The 22,100-nt window shown below is 33.1% G+C and overlaps 1 protein-coding gene and 1 pseudogene across 4 annotated transcripts; both read right to left on the bottom strand.

Annotated features, from left to right (window-relative positions):
* Positions 1 to 559: 559 nt before the first annotated feature.
* Positions 560 to 21,918, bottom strand: LOC149476592 (deubiquitinase DESI2). Of its 4 annotated transcripts, none has more exons than XM_089711809.1 (9): positions 21,687 to 21,918; positions 21,028 to 21,179; positions 8,023 to 8,150; positions 5,849 to 6,001; positions 5,298 to 5,387; positions 4,886 to 4,937; positions 4,376 to 4,464; positions 3,614 to 3,696; positions 560 to 2,892 (listed from the first exon to the last, which is right to left on the bottom strand). In XM_089711809.1, the coding sequence occupies exons 2-8, from the start codon at positions 21,154 to 21,156 to the stop codon at positions 3,618 to 3,620; spliced, it is 720 nt and encodes a 239-aa protein (XP_089567935.1). In that variant the 5' UTR covers positions 21,157 to 21,179; positions 21,687 to 21,918; the 3' UTR covers positions 560 to 2,892; positions 3,614 to 3,617. The 4 variants fall into 4 exon arrangements, with proteins under 4 accessions (XP_089567935.1, XP_089567936.1, XP_089567938.1 ...); XM_089711810.1 differs by lacking the exon at positions 21,687 to 21,918 and adding an exon at positions 21,368 to 21,648; XM_089711812.1 differs by lacking the exon at positions 21,028 to 21,179 and having other exon boundaries at positions 21,687 to 21,909.
* LOC149476593 (uncharacterized) lies at positions 7,015 to 7,917 on the bottom strand (annotated as a pseudogene).
* Positions 21,919 to 22,100: the final 182 nt, after the last annotated feature.

Here is a 22,100-nt window from a genome sequence, read left to right as displayed (position 1 = left end):
GCGACACTGAATGGAAGGCGGTCTTGGCCTTTTGCGAGGCCGTGATCAAAGCAAAGGAGGTTGCAGAGAGGGCCCGGGAGAATGACCCAACGGCGGATCCTCTGCGCCGACGAAGACCCGGCAGACGCAGGCGTCTGTACGTCCAGCAATAGGACTGAAATATTATACGGTTTGACGAATAAGCGCAGGGGGAGGTTTACGTAGAAACGAGCATATTGTAGCTATGCTCGCTGCAAGTAAACCGGCCCCCCCTGCGATAGAAGGCGGATAGCCCGGCAATAGGGCGGCGTTATCTTCTGATACCGACGTCTATTGCCACCTTATGGGCTTGGGTGAGCCGCCAAGTCGCGGCAATCTCCACGTACGCGGTGGGGGTATAAGGCCTGGCTGTTAACCCCTGCCGCCGAAGGTGAACGCAGGCCACCGTTGGGTTTTAGTGGGTATGGCTTCTCGCGAGTCCCACATACCCCCTCACGCAGAAAAACTGCAGAGGGGGATGCGTAAATGCATTTCCCAACGTTAAAAAAAAAAAAAAAAAAAAAAAAAAAAAAAAAGATTTAAAATTGTTTACTACATTACAAGATGGGATAATTTTCATTTAAATAGTTCTTCTTATTTCAATAGTTTCATTAAATAGTGTTGTTAAATATAACAACATGGCACTTTAATACGAAATCGAGAAACACTTAGAAGGTATAATTAATTTTCATAGATTCTTAATAATTAGATTTAATGAGTGGAATATAATAATTTTGTTCATTATTGTTGATTTCATGTTAAATATGAGGATTCAAATTTGGATGCCATTTTGGAAGATACGAGTTATTCGGTACATTATTATTATAATAGGTACTATAAATTTCAATGAATCGCAGGCGGACATTTAAATTTATTGACAAAATTATTATATTCTTACAATCTTGAATTACACACCTTATAATATTGGTTAAATTATTGTTGTTACAAGTGAGCTATGCCAACGTTAAATCTATAAATTTAAACGGACGGACAACTACATCTACGTATATTATTCATTAATTACACAAAACTTGATAAAATACAGCAAAATTGTCAGGGTGTTATCATCCATTTGCATTTGACACAATGAAAGAGACTTTTTGACATTGAGACGAAGAGATTCTTCGAAACAATTTTTTTGTGAAATTATGAACTAAACATTTGTAAAATATAGAAGAGACCAATATTTAAAAAGTAATAAAATTATCACATTATTAAAAATTAATCTCGTAAAAATATCAAAGCCAAATTTATATTCTACGGCATCCGGCTCGAAGGACCAATATTTCTTTATACCAAATGTACCGACAACGAGTCATTTTCTTGATTACTCCGTATCGAGATTATTTAGATACGTGCCTTTCTTGTTTGTTTTCACATTTTAGACAATAAATTACAGATAATAAATATGTTAATATTGTAATTAGACGTCCCTTTCATTATGTGAACGAAAATGAACAAACTATTTCAATGTAGGAACTATAACTTGAGCAGCCGCAAACTAAATGAGAAACTTATCGCTATTGCTTCAAAATTTAGCCTTCAAGTCTTATGTTTAAGGCACAACTATTTATTTTTGATAATGAATAAAAATATTCGATGTGTACACGTGAAATGTGCGTAGCTAGTCTATAAATAATGCTCAAGCGCCTTAAATTATTTATGAATAATTAATTACATTTAATAAAATTAAGGGCTGATTTTTCAATCCTTGGTTAAAACTTATTCGTCGAATAACGTATTAAACTACCATTTCAAATATAATTGTCCGTATTTGACAGTTAGCAAGTGCAATTTTAATATTATCGTGTAATACTTTATTGGACGGGGTTCAACCAAGGATTGAAAAATCGACCCTAATTAGAATTAAACTTATAACAGTGCTGTCACTTCAAGGCACCATTTAGCTTACTATTGAGTTGCATTACACAGTATGAGATAGTTAAGAAGAATATTTAATTTAGAGAATTCAAATGTTAAATGTTAGGGTAAATTTTAATTATTGTCTGTTAATAACAAAAAAATAAATAAAAAATGTAAAATTTTAATAATACAATCGGATTTGAAAAAAAACGTTGTTTTTTTAATAACTTTAGAGTTTTAAAAGTGCTCATCTTCAGCAGCTATTCAATCCATTTATTTCTATATATTTTAGGTGTCACAAATTAAAATACCGCAAAGAAAATAGAAACTCCTCAGATAAATAGAGCGTGTGCAGTTGTACACGTGTCAGAATTGAATCTTCTTTGGCAAGATTCAAAGATACCAAAATCGTCGCCTTACTCCATGACGCGACCTTGAAATTTTACTCTCAACGCGCCTAAAGAAGTTTCACTTCAAAAACATGATTTATAAAATAAATTCATGATGAGAATTTCCACATAATTAAAATATAAGACCATTTAAGCGGCGTTCAAACCAACTCCTTATAATAAAACCTAATTCATAATCAGTTATCCTTATTATTATAATATTAATATAATATACATATACATAACTATATTGTCAATTCGATGCGTCAGTTTTGTACTTTAAAGTTTTAATTACAATTTAAATTTTACTTCATTCTCTACACATTATTTTACACTGCGAAATTAAATAAGACTTTAATTTCAAAATTGCTATACATAAAGTACATTATTAATAAGAATTAAGTCCAAGTCCATAAATTATGAATATTCCATAACATATGAATATCTTCACTTAAAAGTTTCTAAACTACCCGACAAAAAAAAGAAAGTAAATAAATACAAAACAACGCATCGATAACCAGTCGACAATGCGCCAAACTTATCATTAGCTAAACGTTAAACTTAATACTAATATAACGCACAACACTTTTGTCTGTTCGTCTGCATCAATGCAGCGCCTCCTCTGTGAAAGAAAAAAGTTTATTTCAGTATAAATAATACAATAAATTTTTGGTCTCATTTTTACCTCAATCTATTATGTTGGTATGTAATATGTTTAATATAGCATATTTAAGTATTTAACTTTTGTAATTTAACAAATGTGGGTATTTGCATATTTCTTGTCGAATGCAAAAACAAGTATACAGCACCGGTATAAGCAATGGGTGTCAATCAAATTGTTGTTATTAACTGAAGTGTATAACATCAACAATATACGGTTGATGTTATAATAATAAGGTGCTAGTAAGTGCAGTTTTGTGTAACCGACACATGGTGTATATTATTATGCTATAGTGTTTTATAAACTTATTAAATTAAATTTCCATTGAAATAATTATAGGCATGACATTATAGATACTTTGTTGTGTAATAATTTATTGTTTAAAGTGTGATAAAGTGTACAACTGCACAGTGAGCAATTGCTGCAGCGCGGATGGCGTCAGCTATTCCTTAGCGTTTATACATTTGGTATAATGTGGTAAAGTACAGTATGGTATAGAGTTTTGTAGTGCGTTTCACTGTAGTGTTGTGTGATGTAGTATCGTGTAGTATGGCAAAGTGTCGTGTAGTGCGATATAGTGTAGTGTAGTGTAGTATAGTGCAGTATAGTGCGGTGTCGTGTAGTGCGGTATAGTGTAGTGTAGTGCAGTGTAGTGCGGTGTAGTGTATAGCGTCCCACTCACGGTGCTATTGCGGCGTGGCGGGCGAGGAGGAGCGCGAGTGCACGGCGAGCGAGTGCTGCAGCGCGGCCGGCGTCAGCCATTCCCTAGCGTTACATACATATTGTTTAATACGCGTGTTTTTGTTTGATACTAGCTTTGCTCCGCGGTTTTACCGGCGGTGTTCCGCTCCTGTTGGTCTTAGCGTGATGATATATAGCCTACAGCCTTCCTCGATAAATATACTTAACGTATCTTTACGGCACATTAAACAGCGATGCGAGAAATTTGATAGCGTATCTATTATATTTACGGTGAGAGGGACACGTTTGGAAATAGCAACCTGTATAAAAAAGAGCAAGTCTTTTATTTAAATTAAGCTCAATTGCCACATTAATAAAAGTCTGCAATTGAGGCGGAAAGCGAACGAGCGAAGCGAACCAATCACAAAAGCGAACGACCACCTTTATTATTCTGCTTTTAGAAATTACCATAGCCAATAATTTGATTTAAAAATGGTCACTAAAACAATTTTTCTATAAAGTATGAACATTTCAGATAAAATCTTGGAGATGCATGTTCAATGCAGTATTGTTTAAAATGTGAGATCACAGACAAAATAATATTTTAGCAATACTATTCTTATTTAAAGTATCTAAATATTTTAAGAAACATCTTCAAGATCTACATTAACATATGAATAACCACGTTTCCAGTAAATAGAGATATCTTATCCTTATTCAAAGTATAGATTTTACATTTAAAATGTAGAACTAAAGTACTTACTTTGGTAAACATCTCTGTAAAAATGGCACACACGAGCTGACGTACGCGAGACGATTGACCCACGCGGGTATGTCTTTGTCGCATAGCGCCTGGAAATAATAATATATCATTATTTATTGTATATATGTGTATCCTACCGACAATCCATATTAATACACTAATTATTTGTTAACAAACAAAAGCGCTTTCAAATCCTCAAAATTAAACCAATTTTGGAACCAAATGGCAGTCACCAGCTTTCAAATAGAAAAAAAAAAGAATTATCAAAATCGGTTTACCCAATACCCAGTCGAACTGAGGTAACAAAGCCAAAAAAAAATTCAAATTGAGAACCGACTTGTTTTAAAGTCAGTTAAAAAGATACAAACAATAATTTCTTCAATCAGATTTTGAATCGTCAGTAGACATTATAGAAAAATATAAGTCGGGTGGAAGTAGATTTTTGAAATTTAAAATTCAAAAATCTTAAATTCGGAGACACTATCGAAATAAATTACAATAATTACTTACCAGACAAAAGGCGGATGTGAAATGATTACAATTATTGTTCATAAGGTGGTACCTGAAAGGAATAACAAAAATAAATTTCATTAGTTAAAATATATTTTGTGAAACGTATATTATTTCTTCTTTCTAGAAAATAAACTCAGTTATAGAATATGTGATATGCCTTTATATACATATTTTCATTCTACCCAAATTTTTTGTAAGCAGCATATATTTATATCTATTTTATAGCAAAATATGAAAAAAGAGCGCGTGTCATAAGGAAAAACTTCTTTGGCAAGATTCAAAACTAAAATCGTCGTCTTACTTCATGACGTGACGGCATTGCCATGACGCGACCTTAAAATTTTACTATCAACGCGTCTAAAGAAGTTTCAATTCAAAATTTGATTTGTAAATGTGTAGATATACTAACCTATCGCCCCGAAATTGCTTGCCCAGTTCGGTGACGAGCCGGCGCACCTCCTCTTCGCTGAAGTCCGTATATCCTATATGTACACTTTGTCTGTAAATCATAATGTTGTTTGTTCACTTAATGTTATTGCGTTATTCTTAGGGAAAACAAGTCCTAATTATAGTAGTGATTTTGTTATCATTTGTTTTTAAAACTTCCCTAAATAACCGATTTTCTGATTCGTTGGAATTTATTGTGTTTAACAATGTTCTTCTTCACGATCTAGTCGAACTGTGTACGAAATATTTTGAAAATTTCAAATTGGTTAAATGTTAGTAAATGGCAGTAGTCAATCCGACAGAATCAGACGGAATGTTAACTATGGCATTTTTATTAATAAAATAAGGATTTTAATCAACGTCACACTTGGTTTAGTTTTCTATATTATACAGAACACGCCGGTGAACGCATACGAGTGACCACCGTACGCCCACTCCGAGCCGTGCACTTGAACGCTATGCACTTACACTACATTCTAGAACGTTCTAGAACATCTCCCTCCCAATACTTACCTAAACCGAAACTGGTCGCCGAGCTCACGCTCGTCGCGTGGCGTTATCTCGAACACGCCGGTGAATGCATATGGATGACCACCGTACGCCCACTCTGAGCCGTGAACTTGCACGCCGCTGTGGAACACGCCCACGCCTGCGCCAGCCGTGTACCTATAGGAGACCATAGATAATAATCGAGTGGCTTGCACTATGCTATAGACTATAGAGTATAGACAAATTCAAGTTTCTTGTAGTTATAGCGTCACATCATACTCTTACTTACATACTCGATCTTTATTTTCTACTACGACACTGTGTAGACATAGCTTCAAACTATACCATAAAGCTAACTTAAACTTTTGTGTTATGGTTAAAGTTTATGGTGTCACAGCAGCATAGATAATCCCAATTATCATCTATGGATGCTTAAAAGTCAAGTTGGCAGTAAATCAAAATACTCTTCTATATGTAGATTTACCGTAATAAGCGTACCTAAGTAATAATATGTATGTGTAAAGAATACATACGCGATACCATACTGAACATAGATTTCTATAATCTTCAGGGAAGGCTTATAGATGGCTATTTGCAGAAATAAGATCGAAACGACTTATGTGTTTAAGCGTTCATGCTCGATTTCTTATAGCAGTAACTGAATGTGGTGGACCTTTTCTTTATATAATTTTAAACGGAAAACGTACAGGAAATGATAGATACTATATTATTTTTATCAATTCGCTAATGTTTCGTCTATGTACTGATATGTTAGCGACAAAATAAATTATAACAAAGTATGAAACTGAATTTCGGCTTGTAGCTCATTCATATCGATGCATGCAAAATTTTAAGGACGTCTAGAAACCTATTTTCGAATCGTATTTAGTAATTCGGTCTAAACTTGTATCTGTCACGGGTTGAATTCGATATATTATAGTATGAATTAGCTTCCTATCAAATTACCACCATCAAAAAATCCTACTAAAACAGCACAACTCTCGATAATAACTTCACCATATTGTAGAAGTATCCTCAAAATTTGTTTCCTCCATAATTTAATAATAATAATAATAATTCATTTATTTATTCAAGTAACCAGGACTCATTTTGTTAGTAACAATTATTATCTTAAAAATTATGTTAGTAAAAATAAAATTTATTATGACTGCTAGAGATGTACTCCACCGCTACAAAGCTATCAAGGAAGCAGACAGTTTGCAGCAGTGGTTCACATACCAGCAGTCGAGCCGACTCGCTATACAGCGCATGATTTCATTGGGGCTGTCCCGCACACGGCGCACCAGGGATGTGCATCTCTTTCGCATTGTAGCGTAAAAACAGTCTATATGAGCTTCTGCAAACATCCCTGATGCGCTGCAATAACGGGGCAGCCCCATTAACACCCGGAACGCATTATTATATTGAACACGGAGCGAGCTGTAAGAATGTTGAGTATGACTAGCCCATAGGCTGCACGTGTAAAAAGATGTACAATACGCACGAAATAGGGTTTTTTAACTTCATTAGAACAACGTGCAAACCTACGAGCTATCATATTTGCCCTCACTGCCAGTGCCCGTCGTTCCCTTTCAATATCATCATCGTCTCTGAGTCTAGGGGTCAATATGTGTCCGAGATATTTGAATTTAAAGACCCTCCCCAATGGCACTCCGTTCAAACGTATTGGGGGTAAAAAATGCGTAACTCGGCGCCCAGACTCAAAGACCATGACTTCACTTTTCTTAGTATTGTAGACCAATCCATGAAGAGCAGCGTACTCTTCACAGATGGCCACTAATCTTCTAAGACCGCAGATTGAAGCACTCAGCAACGCCATATCATCTGCGTAACTTACATTGTTGATGCAAACTCCATCAATATGACAACCAATCCTTTCGTTGCTGAGTGATTCAATCAGCTCGTTGACATATTATACATTGAAAAGCGTGGGCGAACTTAACCCCCCCTGCCTCACGCCGCATTGCAGCCCAAACGGCTGAGATAAAGCCCCCGCCCATCGGACTTGATTGATCTGGCCTCTGTACCAACATTTAAATGTGTTAATAAGAGAGGACGGTACATTAGCTTTCTTTAACTTATCCCAAAGGATAAATTTGTAGGAAACAAATTAAGAACCTTCATACTTAAATGTATCATCTTTTTTCCAATACTATTTTCTAGAAGCGTCTACTCACCAATTGGTCCAATACATGTCGTACACGTTGAGCACGACCGGCGCCTGCCCGGGCTTCGGCGGCCGCGGCTCGTTCCGCCGCGGCAGCAGGGACATGCACGACGGGAACATCGTGCAAATGCCGCACGACTGCAATTATCATGCTCATTACTACTAGAATCTATAGTATAGATTATTCATTGGTTAGTGTGGTACTATGCGATCTGAGAATAGGAACGATTCAGCGCCATCTTGTGACGTCAGAAGTGTTAATTCAACCGAATTAACGATCAACTTTAAGCATTTTAAGAAAGAGTCAAGAAATTAATCGAATTTTTCAAATTATAATATTTTCTGACATACAGGCCATGGGCGTTGCTATTCTTAGTTAAATCGCATTATACTTTAACATTATGGAACTGAAGTGGTTCTGTAATCTTTGTTTGCTACATGTAAAGAGCTCTTGCAACTCCTGTGGACACATGACTTTCCAAATAGAAGTATTTCGGATGCAAATGATTCAAAAAGATAAAATGACACCTTGTGTGGCAGACACATTTCAATAAAAAATTTTTGTTTATTAATTTGATGATATCTGATCCCAAAATCAATTTTCCGAACTCCTTCCGAATCAATTTTTAGAAACGTGTCCGTGAATCAAAACTACCCACAAATCAAATCAAACGACAAAATTGCCCATTTATCATGAGATGTTACAGACCACTTCAGTTCCTAGTTCATATAATAAATTGAATATATTTTGCGTGTTAAAACTATATCAACTTTTAACAAGTAGCCTAGGTGACGGTGCTAACTATTCTAAGCAACATCAAGTTACGAATCTTAAATATTTAATTTACATGATGAATATCACATCAAAGTTTTGATTTAAAACTTTCGGCGACCTTTTCACAACATGTTCTGTTCTGGAATGATATTTAATTCGTGTTCTTATTGTTCTTATTTACTCGCAAAGCAGATATAGGTGTTCATGCATGAAGTAAGGTAAAATTAATACGCATGCATTACAATCTTAATATTGTATTACAACCAGGTACAATGTGGAGATACATATTTCATCCGTCTATCTTAATATTATTCAGAAGAGTATTTATAATGCATAAATTAGAAAGATTCTGATTTTTTTTTTTCAATAAGAGAACGCGAACTTATTCAGCCCGGGTCAAAAAGGAGTTACGGATAGTATAAAATAGAAATATAGTTTGATTGAAACAAAATACGGGGATGTGGGATATATGTATAAGAAAATAATCAGATTTGCAAACGGCATAATCAGCTGTTATCGATTGTTCTACCGAAGATGACTAATGCGGGTAGATAACAAATACCAATAAATAGAGTTTATTACTCTACAATACAAATGTTGATATGGTATAATTTCCACAATTATTATGAAATAATTGGAAACTAACTAACTAAACTACTACGACTAAACTGGAAGTTGGAAGTAAATTGGAAGTTATAACATACATGTGCAGGATGAACTACGATGATTTATAAATAGACTAGCGGTCCGCCCCGGCTGCGCCCGTGGTACATATTTCGCAATAAAAGGTAACCTATGTTCTTTCTCAGGGTCTAAAGATTATATGTGCCAAATTTCATCAAAATCGGTCCAGTAGTTAATGCGTGAAAACCATACATACATACAAACCTTTCCTCTTTATAATATTAGTATAGATATACTTCCAAGTACTGCAAAAATCACAGTCTGAGATTATTAAAGTTAATGTGTTCGCTGAAGGATAGACACAGTTATGCAAGTGACTGTTAATCTTTCTATAGTAAGTTATTTAAAAATTTAACCTAATTTAAATATTATATCACGGTTAGACGTGCATTAAGACTATACACTAAATTCTGGAGTAAGACTGATAACAAGATCATGTAGATATTTCTCTGATAAAAGATCATTTAAGTATATCGGTTTTTGCTATTCAGTCTTACTCTGATTTGATAGATTTGGACTACCAATTTTCTAATACATACTTCTAAAGACACAGACGATCCTATACATAGTTCTACATCTTACGTGCAGAAATGCATTTTCTACTCCATATAGCAATCTATTCACGCATGCAAAGTAATTAACATAAATGTATTCAGTCATTATGTTTAAAAGAATAATGAACATGACCTGAACGTCATCCTGAGTGGTTATCTGCTTAGCAATAATGACATGCTTCACGATGCAAGGATTTTAGTATATCTGTTTAACTTATGGATATTGAGTACTATGCTAAAGCCCTATAGGTATGCTAATTGCTAAGTGCTGTGTTAGTCATCATTTCTATTTCTCCAATTATTGGTAACTTATTGCGTGGGCAGAGTAACCTTTAAAAACGTAACCTTCAATATCGATTTTTATTATAGAAGCGATGTAGTCAATATTGTTGTTTCATTAAACATATTCAGAAGCACATGTTAAAGTTTACACAAATAGTCAAGGATTTAGGACAAACGGATAAGACAATATTTGGTACGGACTACGGATTGACGGAGCGATCTCGCTCCGAACTGATGTTGTCCATATTTTTGTCCAGATTTAATTTAACACTATACATATTATATTTTGTTTTGTTAAAACAGTTCCCACGACTGATGAAGACCTCTTTGTACACGGTTTTATTTTCATATAACTATTAAAATATAAGACAAGCTTCGTAATTTTATTCCTATTTAGTATTTTGATCACTTGTGCATTCTCATAATATTGCATAGGTACAGATAAATCTGTAAAAGTTGGTTACAATGTTATGCTTGCGTTTTATGTTTTTGTTATCTGCTCTGCGATTGCTTTGTAGCAACATGACCTCCTTTGTTTGCATTCTATCTGTTTTAAGGGTTTTCTTTGTATCTGTAGGTATTTAGCAACAGCTGTATAATTTATCGTTTTATACGTTCATCTCTTCAAATTAGATTGTTGGGTATTCCCAGACGCAGTTATTACGCAGACGAAAACTTTATGATAGTCAAATCTATGGTGGGTTTTATATCAGCTATATTTTAAGCCAAAAGAATCGTAAGTTTGATCTGTCATTCAGATTAAAATTATAAATTATAAAATAATTTAGATAAGCTTAATTCATTAAAATAAATCCGCTCCATTGATCAAATTATATAATAATGAAATTCTATAGACATAGAATAGAAATATTTTTCTAACCTTTTCGAAGGACGCGAACTTTGTTACAGAATTTACAATTATAATGCGGCCATTATTTATACATTTCCAAGGGCGTACAAGCTAGAACACAAAGCTGAATAATTTGCATAAATTGCTATAACAACGTTTCTTCTGTTGACACCATCTTTAAGATAAATAGGCAGTTAACATGAAGAAGTAAAAACATAAAGCTTTTTAAATGCCTATTTTCATTCTAATCAGTCAATTTTATTATTGTTGTAGGTCTAGCGGACAGATTAAATAGTGATAACTAGGCGTGATGCTATTTGGCTATCTAATCTTATGGCATATAGACAAGGGTTTAATCTATTTCCTAGATTAGATTGTGATGGTGATTATATAGAATAAGGGATTTTAATCGTATTCTATCAAATTTTCTTTAATTAGAAATGTATGCAATACATATTTTGGAAAGGTCATTCAATTTAATTTAAATATAATTGTGGTCGTTCACATCTTGCAAGTTGAATGACCTGCATTAAAACAATTAACCAAAATTGTCCTACCAATTAAATTGAATACGTATATGAAAATATTAGTTAGAAAGACTAATTTGGTTAAGAGTGAAGCGACGAGTAAAAATTAATTGCTGCTGACGTCTTTTTTTCTGCATTTTGAAGCAGCAAACGAGATTTTAAATTTTAATATTGTTGTTTCTTACTTGTTTTATTTTCTATACTAATATTTTCATGCTCTTCTGCGGGAAAGGAATAAGGAATCAAGATTTTCATGATTTTTGAAAATTCAACCTCTGAGTTGAAAAAGTAACAAAAGTTTGTATGGTCCATGTTGTGTATGCAGCTACTATTGAATAGTCTCAAATGTAGTTATGTTCACGAGCTCTTGAATATAAAATACTGTTACATTTTCAGTATTTCAGTCATAAAAAACCGGCATTACAAAGTGACACCATGATTAAAAGCTCAGCTATAATGCCAAGGCAACCACTTGACAGTGAACGCTAGACGCGTTTCAATCCGTTATCGATAAGAGAATGACGGTGGCCAAGCGATAACAATAGTTTTTAGGTTGAAAAGTTGAATGTAATATTATTTTATACAGCTTTTTACCATATAGATGCAGGAGAGGCATATTTGTTTCATTTGTAAACACGTATTTAAACTTATTTGTCCCAGTACTATGATGATTACAACGGTGAGTATCGGCATTTGAGACATTTTAGATATTTGTATTTCGATTTAGTTTAGTGCTAATTAAGCGAAAGTATCGAGTTACGAAAATATATTCTCGATGTTGTCGTTACGCTTAAAGCATAATCCATATTATGTGTCAACGTAAAGTAAACATATCTGTATACTTGTAGTCACTTCTACGAGTGTCGTTAAAATCAATGTTACATATCGTACGAACCACCCTTGAACCTCCCTGGCAAAGTGCTGAGGTGAAAACGTATTATATTACAAAGAACGTGTCAATACAACGAGACAACCTTTTCAGACATGAAAGAAACATTTTTACAATAGTTACTATTGTTTATCACACACGTTCCTTGAAAATGTACTACTATTTCATTTTTAAACAATACTTTTTCAGGATACCATTGGATTATGGATAGAACTTCCTCCGAGAAAAAGAAGTTCACAAAATAGATTTCGAATATACAGTTAATTTATTTTGTTACAGAAGGGAGACGCTATAATCAACGATCCAAAACAAGGCAAATTCGAGACAGGATTGAAGATTCAAATTGGATTGATTCGGTAGGGTTAACTCGGAACCCACTTTCTTGTCGGAAATCTTCTATTTCCTTTAGAATTCATTAAACAATACTATCGAGATGATGACGCGACACATTTTAAAGTTGTTTTTTATCCCAGGAAAATGTTTAAAAAGTAAAAAATATAAACGTTGAGTTTTTTTTTACGAATTATTTCGTCCTGAGAGATTCAAATGCACCCAAAATCCGTTATATTTCCGACGACCTAATTAATCTAGACACAGACTTCACCATTTTCTCTTGTACTCATACAACTATACCAAGTTCAACTATTTCCTCGTGGACAATTCACATCCAAATGACTGAAGAAACTTCTTACTTCTCCGTTAATGGAATATCGACCCTTACTTTTATGGCCTAATAAAGTAGAAGTTCATAATCACGATACACATGCCCGCTGATGTGATTTATAATATAGCATTTTAGGGAGTATTGTCCCAGATTTCGGCCATGAGAGAAAGGGATGATATAACCCATTTGTAGCAATAATACAATAGCTTCTTTATACTCGCCACATAAAGCAGGGATGTTATTTTACTCACACACAAAGTCATGTCACAAAGTCATTTATTTTCTAAAATATTTGTTTGTAATTCATAATTTTCTTTTCTTTTTAGTTCTATATCTTATGAAAATCGTTACCTAAACAATTCTAATTTCAATATGATTGCTTAGTCCCAAAAGATCATTTAAATAAAATTTTATCCATCTCTTACGTATTTCTCTAATTGAATCTTTGACTCAATAATTTCTACCTACAAGAAAAAGAATAAGCAGCTAAACCACTATCTCTCGCAGACGAATAAATCAGATTCATTATTAATGTGTACTGAATGACAAGAAATATTCGATATCTGGATAACGGCAACGGAATGGTGTCCTGAATTTGGGTCAAATAGTTTGTAGGTCGCTACCATTGGGTCGAGTTTAATTCAATTAATAAAGTGAATAAGACAAAATCATCCACTTTGTTAATTTTGATTAAAGATTTATTAGTCTCGTGGTATTCTGCTATGAATTTGGATCACGTTATGAGAGCTAAATATGAGAAAACAATACATAGGCTTAGCTTTAAAGATTGTAGGGTATGTATTTATGGTAATTGAGTAGAGCGTACATTTAAAAGAGTAGATAAGCGGGTAGTTAAAACATACAGTAGGAATTGAGTGCCATTTTTTTTTGGAATAGTCGATAAAAAATATCCGGAGATAATAATATAGAGCAATCATTGGAATAAAATTTATCCTCACATTTTACCGCTTACCGATAGCTTGCGGTTTCAGAAATCTTAATCAAGATTACAAAGTAGTGAGCAAAGTGGAATTTTAATAAAAAGTAGTGGCTTGCAATACAATTGAGATATTTATAGCTGCAAATACATAAAATGTATTTCGTCATCATTATCATTGTTTCACTTGAGAGCTACTTTGCTTGTATCACTGGAGTTGCGAATACTCGTTATGTTTGAAGTCAGTGTATGAAGGTTTTTTCATGAGAGAAATGCTAATTTTTCTTGTGAAATTAACTTGAAAAATATCACTCTAACTAAAAATAGATTGAAAACAGCACTGTTTCCTTATTTTATAGACCGTAAACAAATACGACATGCTATTTCTCGTAATCAAAGCTAATAAAATGAAATAGAATAGGAATTAACAGAGCACGAATGTAATTCTAACAATTAAATAGTCATTTTAACGCTAAAAATGATTGAGTCATTTAAAACATAATATTCCTGAATCCGCATATCTACAATCTATGTAGGCGACATCGCACAAGACAGTCCTTATCATTTTTATTATAGAGCATCGCATCTTTTTTAGGTCAAAGGACATTTTTATGTTTCAACTCCCGGTTTAAAATTCGAAGTACATTTCAAAAGTTTCCCGCTGAAAGGCCAAAAAGCCAGCGCTCAAGTACTCGCCTATCAACGGTTTCAGATCAAGCACAGCACTATCGCATCGCTACGAGCGCGCATAATGAGTATCACTCATCTCTCAACTTTAACATTTATTATGTAGGCCCTCCGTTGAACCAGAGCCAAGACTACAAAAGACAAAACTATAATCTATACGAATATTATAAAGCTGCAGAGTTTATTTGTTTGTTTGAACCTAATCTCAGGAACTATTGGTCCGATTTGAAAAATTCTTTTGGTATTAGATAGCCCCTTTATCGAGGAAGGCTATAGGCTATATATCATCACGCTAAGACTACCAGGAGCGGAGCGGTACGGGTAAAACCGCGAGGCACAGCTAGTTTATTATGTAGGCTCTCCGTTGAACCAGAGCCAAGGCTACAAAAGGCAAAACTCTAATACATAAATATGAATAGACGCGAAATGGCAGTACGTTCAATCCCATTTCAATTTTCAATGGGACTTAATTAAGTGTATTTATGTTTATCCTTTGAAACATCCGCTTTTATGTTATTCACAAAGAAAGACTGAATAGATTTTGACTCGTTTTACTTTTATGTAGAAACCTTGACGTTTGAATTTAAAATATTCTGCGGTGAGTTATATTTAGATGGTTACTTTTGTGTAGGGACAGGAAATATCTAAAGATATTATCATTCTTCTTCCTTACCGTGTGGTAAAAATATTGAAATAAAGAAAACAGGAATCCCAATCTTCAACTTCATTAAGCTCCTCGAATCTATTTGTTATTTTTTTCAATGCTATCACTGGGTCTCCTACTAAACATCGGTATTATCGTTTTTGATAAAACTCAAATACTTACATATATAACCAAATAAGGCACCATTTCTAAATTGTTAATGTTTCTACAACATAAACTGCTATTATTTTAGCAAAAGACTTTTCATACGATAACATACAACAATGATTTATTTATTGACCATAACTTAAACCTCAAGCTTTATTGGGTGAAGAACACCAAATATATTTTTAGTTCGTACTTGACCGATTTTATGCTTAATAGGCATTTCAAGGGTTGCTCACAGCGTGGGCGCCAAAATTACTTCGTAACCATACAAATACGTTTTTATATTAGTGAATAGTCAGTAATTGTCCAATAAGACGATTCATGGAAGATTTTCTGAGGATAGTCACGTTTTTTTTTTTTAATTGAAATTGATTACGAGGCGAGATTCGGAACTTTTTTGAATGATAAAAAACTAAAAAAATAGCGTCCTTTTAAATATTTCTCTACACTTATCCGTCTTTGAAAACGTTTATGTTATTTTGTACGTCTTAAGAGCATGGAACAAGTCTTTAAATTTACTTAGTACGAACACAACATCTCAATGAATTCTCATAGGAGAGACTCAAATATTTACTTATGCGATGCTCTAACATTCTGCGAGAGCTAAACTGCGGTTACATATGTTTGATTATCCTTTTACTATTAAATTCCAATAAATAATTCGAAGTTGACAACAAGTTAAAGGCTTTTCCACGACAACTGTTTTTGATAAAACACTTGAACGAAATCAATTAATCAAACAACCCAGTTTCAAAATTTAACTATGTATATTTAAAAAATATATTATTCAGGCAATCAATAAGTAGCAAAAAAACAGATTTAGCTCTCATAAAGTGTAGACACAGCCAATACATCTTCTTACTACAATATTTTGTTCACAAAGTTGTAACTAATAAAAATACGAAGGTATTAAAAAATTTAATAAGTAAATCCGTGAGAAAGAACACATGCACGCAAGTACTCTTATTAAAGGTAACCTTGGCCTGGTAATTAATTATATGTCTAGAATTTGTAGACTACAATAATTATAGGGTTTACTCTATCGTCTTTGTTTAGGGCGTAATTGTTGGGTATTGTTTTTTTCTAATAACCTTGTTCTGATATATTTGAATCGTAATTTCTAGAATCTTGAAACAAAGGGACATATTACATACATATAATATCCCTTTATGAACAGTGTCAATCTAGTTTTGGTACCTATTGTTAATTTAGATTGTCGCGGTTTGTAATACTGGTTAGATTGATGTTTTTTATTATTTCTAATAATAATAATTAGTAAAAGGATTTGGAAGAAAACACAGAGATCGACTATAGTCTGGAAGAGCTCGTATGCGGGGATATATCTGTATCGATATCAACATGCAATATTAAGGGTTTATAACGAACCAAAATATCCAAGGTTTTGTTTCTCATACCTTTCATTAGGAACTCCCTACCAATACATTGAAATATTTTTCAATATTTTACGATAAAAAAACTAAAAATATAAATTTAATTTATTTAAACTTAATCATTGTTACTTCTCGGTAAAACGTAATCTAGCGTCTATAATCTGCCTACAATAATAACCGTTGATAATATGTTATTTATGTGATAGTTGATAAAAAAGAAAATTGTAGCGTCATGTGTAAATGAACAAGCAGTTTTTGATTCTTACAGCACGAGACATTTTATTTTGAAAATAAAAAATGAAGCAATGTGACCTTACCTTTTTAGGAGGTCTGTTTACATAAAATTTCTTCTTCATTTTAAAACTAACGCACTACTCACTGCACAAAAAAGCGCGGGAATATAAAAAAAAGAATTCCCACAACATTCAAACTTCGAATCACGTAAACACAAAACAGAAACAGTGTTGCTATTCAAAAAACTTGAATGCATTTAAAAAAGCCCAAGAACACCAGACCATTTTGTCTCATTTCCTTTAATGGACTTAGATAAGATACGCGCTCGGTTGTGGGGATGTCAATAATCCAGTTTTTTATCTGTATTTTTAATCTACGTTAATCAGACGGGCTCAAATTATCTGAGACGCTAATAGCCTGACCACTACCATTGTTTACATAGCGAGATACTAAGCGTATTTGCATTGTTTACTTGAGATAATCATTTGAAGAATAGCTGTTGTTATCTGTTGCGAGTTCATTTTTCTGTAGAAGGCATTTTTTAAGGTTTAAACAGTCCCTTTGGGGATTGGAGCAACACCCGGAATTAAACTGAAATCACAGTTATCTGATCTCCATGCAAGGGATTTTGTTACAGTTTTAGTAACAAATTAGGATGTAGATGCATCTTATAAATAACTTCTTTATTTTAAGTAATATAACATATATTTTATATCTGGTGTTAAATCAGATCCATACATTATTTGGATAATCAAAATATCTACTTTAAAGATTTACAATCCTCTGTACAGACCTCACAGAGCGCATTAATAAAAAAGCGTTTCATTCGTGCTTTCATTTAGCACTTTTAAAACTGATTTTTTGTGTGGCCTATGAATAGGATCTACTATCAAAAATTTTAATACATTTGATTTTCTTGTTTCTTCTGAAAAATAATATTATGAATAAATTACCTTTAAATCCGTTGAAACAAGGATCAACTTTTCGTTTAAATCAATATTTTCATACAATAAAATCAATTTCTACCCACATACAAGTTTTGAAATCTAATCCTCAGTTACCAGGGCACCATAATTGGCTGCAATTGTGTTCATTAAGATTGTACATTTAATATCCATTTGAACACTCTTAATGCTTGTACAGTGAACTCAAGTTCTTAATTAGAATCTCAGTTAGTATCATACAAAGACAATATCCATTTGTGAGAAAAATTTCAGTTTCAATTAATTATTATAGTAGGGGAGCCTAGGATGCTAAATGTGGATTTACTCGAGCGTCACGGGAACCTATTAGAATTGGTAGATTAGACCATAGCGAGAAAAAAAAGTCCTATAATGTTTTCACTTTTAGCGGTGGGGAAGGGTTTTTTGATTTTTTTTTAATTTAAAAAAGAAAAAAATTGGCTTGGAAATACTCAAGCGCGTTAGATATTGATATTTTGCATGCTCCAGGACGTCACTGAAAAAAAGTATACGTTAATCTGACGATTTAATCGCTATGAAGAAAGGGTAAAAAATTAAAGTAATATTATTCGAGCGCGTCAGATTAATATATGGGGGGGTTAATTACAATATAAGAAGTCCCCATTTCGCTAATCTGACGATTCGAGCTCAACCTTAGGGAATTATGGATTATTCAAATTTTCCAGCGGGGCCCCTGAGCGCACCCACCAACCATAACTGCTCATATTGACTAGAGGTACTAATGAATAGCTAAGGTACCGTCCCTTATAGTAATCTGACGCGCTCGAGTAAATCCCAAAATCCCCTCTTGGCCTCCCCTACTATTATGTTTACTTATTGTTCTGACAATGTATAAAGCCGGAAGGCTTTTAGTTAAGTTGATTGCACTTATATCAACTACTGCATCAAATTGAAGTATTTTTTTTAACTGGGTTTTTATTTTCACATTTTTTTCCTCAAAATATTATGGGTATTTTTATTTGCACTTGCAAGATATTAAAATATGTATAGATTCTGCATTCCAAAGAAACTAAGAATATAATGATTTAAAATATGTAAAATTGTACAGTAATTAAGTCTAATTTTGATAAAATTTATAGATAAGTTATTAATAACATTCACCAAAAAATTTAATATTTCTATTTCCCTTATGTACACTACATTTTCCACTAATGAATAACAAAACAAAACTACCAACCACAGATTAAAAAATATAGCATGCCAAAATAATTCCAAAAAATAGCCCTAGAAAAAAAATGTGTACCATAAACAACTACACATTGATAACTAAGTTTGTGTCAAAATAAAAAACGTGCAGGACTATCTCACAGTTGGTCAAGGTTTCATTGTGGTGTGTACAATATTTTAATTAAGAATATAAAGTTTATTGAGACATACAGTAATGCAATACCTACAAAAACATTCATATTTTTATTATATACAGGGTGTCCCACTATTGGTATACTAAGCGCGAAGAGACTTGTAGTTTTGCATACACTGATCACGTAAAAAATACTTAAACAACAAAATTATGTCAAAAATTTTTTGCTAAATTTTTCCTGAAAATCCATGTTTTCTTCTCTAGCTTCGCGCAGCCGGCATATACCGCTTCTCTAATGTGAGCATTTTGTCTATGAAAACATAATATTAAACGATAGCTCATGTGCTGGTGACAAAGTTGGGCGGGTTGCTTGTTATGGGTGTACACATAGAGTTTTAAGAATTCAACTACTTGAAAAAAAAATGCGTCTGGAATTTTTTAAGTATTTTTTACGTATTTAGCGTATGCAAATCTATTACCTCCTTTGGGCTTAGTATACCAACAGTGGGATACCCTGTATACAACATGTATGTACATAGAAAAATATTTATTTTAAAGAACAATAATTAAAATCACCATAAATAAATGTATGAATTAGACAAGTATCTGGAATTAAACACTCAATTAAAACTTAACATGCCTAAAAATATTTTTGCCTCGTCAATAAAGACATTGATAGCAAAAAATTAATAACAAGCAGTGGGCTTGTAGGCTTTGTAGGCTTGCATTGGAATTTGCTGTTTCATCTAAAATGATGCTTACTTACAAGTTTCTTTGAGGTCAAACTGTATAGTCCTATTAATATTATAAAGGCGAAAGTTTGTAAGGATGTATGGATGTATGGATGTATGGATGTATGGATGTATGGATGTTTGTTACTCTTTCACGTAAAAACTACTAAACCGATTACAATGAAATTTAGCACACATATAGAGGGTAACTTGGATTAACACATAGGATAGGTTTTATCCCGGAAATCCCACGGGAACGGGAACTATGCGGGTTTTCCTTTGAAAACGCGGGCGAAGCCGCGGGCGGAAATCTAGTTTATTATAAATTATAATATATGCCTCCTTGGTTTAGTGGCTAGTATTTTATATGAATTATATTCAAAAAATAAGGCTTGATTCCCTTATTTTTTAAGTAAATGTATTGGATAAAAAACAATGCATGCACCATCCTACTGAAAATTGACAGAATGCAGCAAATATTTTTGTTCTACACTTTTTACAATTACACATACGTCATACATCTCTCACATACAAAACTCATCAAAATCTCTTTAATAGATTCATTTCACAAAAGTAAAAATGAAGCTTTTATTTTGGAAGATGCTGTATCCTAAATATAATACAGATGCATATTTTTCATGAATATTGTACACACACAAAAAAAGCTTGACCGCCTAACCTATTATACTGTACAGTGCTAACTACATTATCCTTACTAAATTCTGATTATCGTGAGGGTCCTCCTGAACAACGACCGGAGACTTTATCAACGGATCTCGGTCATTAGCCGAACGGTCTGGAGGCTCCCGTTCAGTACGGATACGGTGAACATCGCATTTCTTCATGTCTACACATACTTCTCACTGGACTGTGAATGTTTTCGAAGTATGATTGAATCTAGTTAAAACATGCGTAGGAAAAAATTTTCGAATAATTAAAGATAAGATTACAGTATCACGAACTAACAGGATACTACTACTAATATTTTCGTACATTTTTTTAACGAATAGAATGTATAAAAATATAGTTTGCAGATTGCAGATTAAAAAAACATACCTCATCATCACTATCATGACTAAGTAATGGAGTAGTCTCCATATGTGCTAAAAACTTCACTAAAACTAATAAAATACTATCACTGCACGTCAACAAATGTTTTTGTTCAACAATGGTACAAACTACACTGAAACTTCATAATAAACCGAAAATGATAAACGATTTATAATCAAGCATAAGGAAAATGTATTGTATGCAAATGAAATAACTGACCATTAGCCGAAATAATATCAATACGCATAAACGAGCATGTGACTCAAAGTACTGTTCACTGTTGTATTCAAACCGATGTACGGCATTAAATTAAAGATTTACTCACCACAGTATGTTGCTTTGTAAACGGGCACTTTCCATAAATTTTAACACGATCTCAAATTATTAGCTTCGCCATTTGGAGCAACAATAGCTAAGATTTTTTAACTTATTATAATGAAGAATAATATAAAAATTACACGATTTTGTAATTTTCGACGAAAAAATCACAATGTGCTTACACTTCCTTTCTGACAAATATGACAATTTATGAATGCATTATGCAGTTTGCAAATTGCACCGTTTTACCAAAACTTGTGAGACAGATTATAAATCGTTTATCATTTTAGAGAATATAGTTTGGCGAGATTTAAATTATACCTAGAACAGCTGTTATTATAATTTAATTGATAAATGCTTTTCTTTTGAATTACGGTATTTTTTAATAGTGATTACGATTGGATATTAACATTCACTTGTT

This window comes from Colias philodice, chromosome 27 (genome assembly GCF_061535455.1).
Source record: "Colias philodice isolate Cphi_HAF_F1 chromosome 27, ilColPhil1 Martin Lab GWU primary, whole genome shotgun sequence".
Taxonomy (NCBI): domain Eukaryota; kingdom Metazoa; phylum Arthropoda; class Insecta; order Lepidoptera; family Pieridae; genus Colias; species Colias philodice.
Note: the sequence above shows the minus strand (reverse complement) of the source record. Positions and strands in the feature narration are given on the sequence as shown.

What these genes read in the sequence shown, in the direction of transcription:
- LOC149476592 (XM_089711809.1), bottom strand. Translation starts at nt 21,156, where the DNA reads ATGAAGAAATGCGATGTTCACCGTATCCGTACTGAACGGGAGCCTCCA. An exon ending in GGCGACCAGTTTCGGTTTAG is followed by an intron (nt 5,388 to 5,848) that starts GTAAGTATTGGG and finishes TATGATTTACAG; the next exon opens with ACAAAGTGTACATATAGGAT. An exon ending in TTACAGAGATGTTTACCAAA is followed by an intron (nt 3,697 to 4,375) that starts GTAAGTACTTTA and finishes ATGTAACGCTAG; the next exon opens with GGAATGGCTGACGCCGGCCG.